Raw genomic sequence first — 7,259 nt, forward strand, 5'->3', positions numbered from 1 at the left:
GGTCTATCCCTTTGACTTTCGCTGGACGTAGTTTGACCGGTGGACCTTTTCACCTTGTTGTCATAGCCCAGCCATAGGTACACCCCCCAACACAGTCCCGGCACAACCCACCCCAAGATTCCCTCTTCGTCGGCCCGACGTGGCCGTTTCCCCCCTCCGGGGCACAGCGGCATCGACGCCCGTGAGGGGGGAGGGGGCACACCCCGGAGCCGCGTGCCTGCGCCTGCCACCATGTTTCCACAACCGTAGGAGGGCCCACCGCAACACCTGGCGGCATTGCTACCCCCCACAGGTACCCGGCCCGTCCCGTCTAACCTCTCCATTACACGACAGAAGAAGGCCCGTGTGGGGGGCAATCGATATATGTTTTCTGTACATTTAAGTTAATGAAATTAGTATTGGAAAAAAATAAAAAATAATAAGAGAAAATACAAAAAATATAAAAATATTATTAGAAATCTATGCCTACGGCCTAGCCGTCGGCATAGCTACGGCACGGAACGGTAGAGTCCTGGATCGATGATGTGGCGTAGGGTGGGGATCAATGACGTGGCAAAAACCATGGGCCAGGCCTATGCCGACGGCCTAGCCGTCGGCATAGAAATGCCACCCCACGGGACCGGCGAACGACGCGGATCGATGACGTCGGCGTAGCTATGCCGACGGCCACCGTTAGCCCGTCGGCGTAGCCTGACGCCGTCAAACTGCCGTCGCCGCGCGGGTAGACGGGCCCACGTGATATGCCGACGGCCTGCTCTATGCCGACGGCCCCCGTCGGTATACTCGGAGAAACGCCGACGGCTTATCTATGCCGACGGCCCCCGTCGGCATAGATGGTTATATGCCGACGGCCTTTCTACGCCGACGGCTTTAGTTGGGCCGTCGGGGTATGCCCATATATGCCGACGGGGGCCGTCGGCATAGATATGGCCGTCGGCAACTGCCTAAATTCTGGTAGTGTTGGTCATGCCTAAATCCTGAGTCCGCCTCTAAAAGTGATATGTGTTTGCGCTTGCCTTGCTAATTAGAGATTAGTTATGTCCGCCACTAAATCGTAGTTTTGTGTTTTTCTTTCCATGCAGAAACCTTACCATCTTCTATGGTGGATGCACAAGGGTTTGAGTCTATGTACAAAATGAGAAGAAGCACCTTCAGTTATGTCTGCAGCTTGGTGAGGATCCCATTTTTTGAAGATATGATGGGAAGGGAGCCCACCTTTGTCAATGGGAGGGTGTTGTCTTTACAAGACAGAGTGGCTGTCGCTCTGAGAATGCTGAACTCCGGTGGCTCTCCGGTTACCGTAGGATCCTCTCTTGGTGTGAGCGAGTCAACTGTCTCGTTGGTAACTCAGGTGTTTGTTGAGGCTATGTGGGAGCGAGCAATGCACCACTGCTGCTGGCCTGGCTCTGCTCAAGTGAAGAAGATCAAGCGCAAGTTTGACAAGATACACGGCTTGCCAAACTGTCATGGCATTGTACAAACAGCTCACATCACATTTGGATCACATAGTGGTGACCATGAGGAGAATGACAGCATGCTAATGCAAGCCATGGTTGATCCAAATATGAGGTTCACAGACATTTGGTTGTGGTCGTCAGGTAGCATGAACCAGTTGAGCATTTTGCACGACTCTAATCTCTTCAAGTCCTGCCAGGAGGGTATTGCATTGAATGGCTCTAAGCTGAAGTTATCAGATGGCATGGAAGTTGGGGAATACATAATTGGTGATGCAGGATACCCTCTTCTCACCTGGCTCCTCACACCTTACCAGTTAGAGAATGACAAGGACCACTCGACATATGTTCTGCCTTATCAAGCCGAGTTCAACAGGAGGCATGCTGCAGCATCAACCATCATGACTGCTACGCTCGCGAGGTTGAAAGACAATTGGAGGATCTTGGACAGAGAAGTTGGTTCATGTCCACCTTTTCAAACAATCTCCGTGTGCTGCATTCTGCATAATATAGTGATAGACATGGAGGAGGGGGAGGAGGAAATTGCAGGGTTGGAGGAGGAGGAGGAGGAGGTGCGGCAGATAGCGGACGAGGACGCCGTCAGGGTGAGGGACGTACTGGCCAAGCACTTGATTGAATCTAGAGGTAAATCAGCACAGCTGTTAATTTGTTTGTTCGCACTCTAGCTTTGCCTCTCTTTCTCCTTTTGCAATTCCCTGCTACTCTATTTTTTTTTCGAAAAGGGGGGTTTCCCCGGCCTCTGCATCAAAACGATGCATACGGCCATCTTATTAACGAAATAACAAAAGGTGCCAACAAGGTTCCACAGTCTCCAGCCAGACAGAAAGCAAAGGAAAAATGCCGCTCACATAGAGCGACAGGCGGCTAGATACAGAGACTAGCCGAAAAAGATGCCACAACCAGCTGGCTAAAAATAGATAGGGAAACTAATTGCCTATCCTATTACATGACCGCCATCCAAACCGGTTGAAGATATCCCGAGCTACCATCTCCCAGCGGATAGATCCAGTAACCAAATGCTCCCTGGCCTCCATCGGAGTGAGTAGCGACCACGAACGGATCAGTGCCGTAGCTCGGAAAATAACCAGCAGAACTCGCAGCATCGTGAAGCTTGGCCGCCCTCATAGCGCACCGCAGCTGCATATTGTCCACCTCCGGAAGGTCCCGAACGCGAGCACTCATCCGTCTCCCCGTCGAGACCGGGTCTGGGATCCCGCCAAAGGCAATAACCTCCTCTCGAGACTGAGGAGGCCGCGGACTCCCAGTGCCCTCGGACAAGTGCCCGACGGGTGGGACAAGAGACGGGACAACTGGGGCCACCTGCCCACTCCCTCCTCCTGCCCCGACCACCGGCTCAGAGCGAAGTGTCGATGTCACCGATGATGCGGTCCTCCTGACCGCAGACGAGGAGGGGATGTCCGGGGTCCTCTGCCCCAGCCCCCCCTCCCCCAGCGTCACGGGAGACGCGGGTGCCACCGCCAGGGACTGAGGGGGGGGGAGCCGAAACCACCTGCCTCGGGCTCCCACTCCTAGCACTGACGGGCCCCGACGTGGCCGGCTTCACCGGCGTAAGAATATGAGGGGGAGGAGCCAAGGCCGCCTGCCCTGACTCCCGTCCCCCAAGGCGCACCTCGGGCGTAGATGCCATAGCCGGAACCACGACTACCGGCGAAGCAGGGGACATAGGAGTGACCTCCGGCTGTACATCCCAAACTGCCGACCCCGCAAAGTCCAATGCAGGAAGCGTGTGCTCAAATACATCATCAGTCTCCACCCTATCACTCCACAGTCTGGGAGGCGCAGAAGCAGGCGCAAAGGACCCAAAACGCAGTGTCGTCGTGGGCACCGAAGGTGACGGTGTCGGCTCAATCCCGGCCCCCTCCCCAAGCAACTGAGCATCTTGGCGAGATCCGGTTGATCCCTCTCGAGCAGACTCGGCTGGCGCCCCCTTGGCTCCTGCACCACCATCACTCTCGTGCATATCAACATCATCCCCAGCACCCACTTCAGCAAGCATCTCCACGTCCTCAAACTCAATGTCGAGCGGGAATACCTCTCCCCTATATGTCCAGTGAACCACATCAGGCACGAAATCAACATTCAGAACACTCACCAATATCCGAGCCACTCCATGAGCCCGAGTGAAAGCCATATCCACTCTCTCCGTCTTACCAACCATGATACCCATACTGGCTACAACTCGAACATCCTGCAGAGGCTTAGATGGGGCCCCAGAAAATCGCAACCAGATCTGCGTAAGCGGCTTTCCCTTAGGCTCGACCCTCGTCCACTCGTGAAACTCCAAAATACACGTAGTACCAGGAACTCTACACAAGCCAAAACTTAGCAGTTTCTGTAAATCCTCCACAGAAGGAAAATCCACCTTGAAGACATTAGCTTCTAAGCTGACCAGCTCCCACTGAAAGTCCCCCGGTACCAACTCCTGAAGCCTCCGGATAATCTGCGCCTCAGTCACCACACCCTGAGTTGCTTTCACTATTCCGGTACTCAGGCCTTGTGGTTCCTCTGGGATCTCCCTCGCGACCGGGGATTCGAAGAATAATAGCTCCGCGCAATACAATCCATACATAGTCAGGGCCGGCGCCTGGTCACGCAAAACCGGGCACTCTCCCGAAGCATGTGCCGGCTTACCACAAGAGTCACACAACTCGGCCACGCACTCCGCAATAAAATGTCCCTTGTCACCACACCGATAACATAGCATCTTTTCCTTCTTGCGCGCCCACTTGGCTGCCCTCTCAGAATCAGACCTGTCCGATGCCGCAGCCGCCGCCTCAGGCACAGGAACCTCCACATTAGACAGTGCCGTTGCCACATCCATCGCCTGACTAGTAAGATCCATGGACTGAGCGTTATCTGTCGCACTAACTGTCACCTCATGGTCAGCAGCAGCCGGGGGCGGAGGTTGTCGACGAGACCTCCCACATCCACCACCCCGACCACCTCGATATCCACGATAGCCACCTCTCTGACGGTGCTCCGGACCGGATGTCCCCTCGACAAAGCCACCCGGAGGCCCAAGAAAAGGTCGCTCAGCCGACCCGTCACCCTGCCAGGCGTAGCCTCGACCGCCACCCGTAGATGAGGAACCACGGTGCTTCCCTTTTCCGTACGCATCAACACCGTCATCCCCCCACTAACCTCGGGGTGGCTCGAAAGAATCTGTAGCTGTCAATGATTGCCTCGTCTGCGCAGGTCCCGACCGGTTCTGAGCCGGTCTCGCTACGAAGTGCGGCGGGGGAGCGCCCCGAGGCGGACCACTACCCGGAGCCGGCACCACAGTACTCTGTGCAGTCCCGTCGCCCCTCCCCGTAGCAGTAGGAACTGTAGGAAGTGGCCCCATCGGTCTGTGCGCCGCGGCATCGCCATGGCTAGCACCGGCTGCAACGACGCCCCTAGCCTGGGCATCTCTTCCCGACGGCCGCGCGGGCGGTCTGGCAGCCACATGCACGGGCGGCCTTGGCCCAAGGTTGCCACCTGGATGCCCCATGGCAGAGGAAGCAGCGCCCCGCCCAGCTCCAACAACGGCACCTGCCGCACCAGGCCCGGCGGCAGCAGCTCCCCGTCCAAAACCCCCCGGCGGAGGCGGCACGGCTGCCCCGGCCCTGTTCTGGGGTTTCGGCGCCGGCGCCGGCGGCCCTCCCGTCCCTCTGCCCGTCATCGCGCTAAGGGGAGGGATCCGACGAGCTCGGCCGGAGCCGCACGGAGGAACCACAGGCGTCCCGATCCGGCGAACCCTAGGGCGCAGCACGAGGATGTTCGAACCCTGCTACTCTATTTGAGATCAAGATGCTAATTTCACTTCACCCGCTTGGCTGCAGAGGAGGAAAAAGAAGCAGCATCCAGTTCAGGAGGTCAAAACAAGGAGACCACAGACAACAGCGGATGGGGAAAGGAGAAAGTGCATGATAGATAGCTAGCTAGCTTTGGAGGTGAGATCTGATCGTCCTTTGCACTGAATCAATTTGGTACTCTACTGTTTTTTTCTCTGCTGTTAATTGCTCAGCAAGAGAGTAGTGAGCTGATAATATACCTGCTGGCAAAGAAACTACGCTTGTCAATACACCTGGTTAGCAAATATGCTCAGCAAAACACACTGCATAGTAACTGACCGGCTGTATTACTTTTGAGTGTTCAGTATGCACATGTGCAGTCATATATTTATACTAGTATCTCATCCAGATTAAATCTTGATGTGAGCAGGCAGAAGGGGACTAGCTTGTAGATAGGTCTTCATCGTGCTGCTTGGCTACATCAAATCAAATCAAATCGCCGACGGCTGAAGGGACGCGGCTACCTACACCACTAAACTTAAAGTTGGATGGGTGAATTTGTTTCTTTGGTTTTCCTTTTCCTCCAAATCTTTGGTTAAGACAAGTGAGGTGTGTTTTCAGGAGAGAACAGTTAAATAGTGTAGCTGCGCCGGGACTGCAGAGCACTTGTGTTTTTGTTTATATCCTTTGAGTTGGTTGCTGTAACCTGAAAACTGGGTGATGTTTTTGTCAAAGTTGGCATCTTGCTTCTCTGCAAGTCATACATGATGCTATGATGGATGTGGACTGAACGTATCTTCACTTTACACCAATGGAAGTTGTGGATTCAGAAAGAAAAGAAGCCTCGTCCCTGAGGCCTCAACTGATGCTTCACGACCTCAAGAACTTCCTCGCAGATGTCGACAGGAGGAACATCACCTCGTCCTTGGGTGATGTTGGAAGCATTCACCGAGAAGCTTATGGTATCTTTAAGAAAGCATTTTTATCTCATAACTATTTAAATGAAGAGCTGTTTTACGGTGATTGGGTTAGTACTTGGAGTACTTAGCAGTACTTACATGTCTGATCACGTCTGATTTTTATTAGCCGTCAGATCTTGCGGGGAATTTTAATTGATTAAATTTAATATGTTAATTGCGATAAGGGCATAATGGTCCAGGGGGAAATATCTTTTCTTGAACCGATCACCTGAGGACCAGATCCATGTCTACTCGATCCAGTTCAGAATCCTCCTCTGATCTATTCGTCGCCGCTCGCCGCTCTTGACCTTCTCCGTCCTCGACCTGCCCGGCGAGATGAATAAATTCATCGTCCTCGTCCTCCACCCAACCAACCCCAGCCCCCACGCCGTCACCGAAGAAGAAGAAGGCCGGATCTGCGCCGGCTGAATCGGCGGCGACCGTGGCGGGCGATCCCATCTCTTCGCGCGTACCATCCTTAAGGTATGAATTCGGCTTGGCGTTCTGCTCGTTCTCTTGGCCGTTGCGCCCCTCCACCGTGCATGCAGTACAACCTCAACCCCACAAGATCCGGGTACGGACTAGAACAACGAATGGAAAGCTTCACCGTGGCATAGTTTCTCTTGAGCTAATCGCATCATGTTTGTTTAAGTAAGATGTTGACGTTTGAGATGAGATATACTAAAGGAAGATGAGATACTGGTTCCATAGTTCACTTAATTTAGTTTATTAAAGTCATCATCACTTTACGTTTGCATAGCGCATGAAATATAGTTTAAAGGAAGATGAGATACTACTTGTTGGACGTTGATGATTGGTTTCCCCCACATGTCAAACCAGCAAAGTCTTTTCCATGCACTTGTCTTTTCCTATGAGCTATTTTACACCTGCAACATTGATAAACAGAAAGATGTTGATGATTGGTTTCCCTCACATGTCATATGCAGGAAGACATGGCGTATGCAAGTGATGAGAGTATGTTCGAGTATGTAAATGTTGTCAGCAAGATGTTTCATAGTGAGGCTGAAGGC

The 7,259-nt window shown here is 53.4% G+C and overlaps 1 protein-coding gene across 1 annotated transcript in view; it reads left to right on the plus strand.

The window, feature by feature from the left end:
* Window positions 1–6,080: 6,080 nt before the first annotated feature.
* Window positions 6,081–7,259, plus strand: part of LOC125519639 (putative disease resistance RPP13-like protein 1) — a 5,812-nt gene continuing 4,633 nt past the window's right edge. Inside the window, exon 1 of the mRNA XM_048684377.1 lies at window positions 6,081–6,296. Within this exon, the coding sequence (XP_048540334.1) occupies window positions 6,081–6,296 (216 nt within the window). The remainder of the gene's footprint in view (window positions 6,297–7,259) is intronic.

Source organism: Triticum urartu, chromosome 7 (genome assembly GCF_003073215.2).
Source record: "Triticum urartu cultivar G1812 chromosome 7, Tu2.1, whole genome shotgun sequence".
NCBI lineage: Eukaryota > Viridiplantae > Streptophyta > Magnoliopsida > Poales > Poaceae > Triticum > Triticum urartu.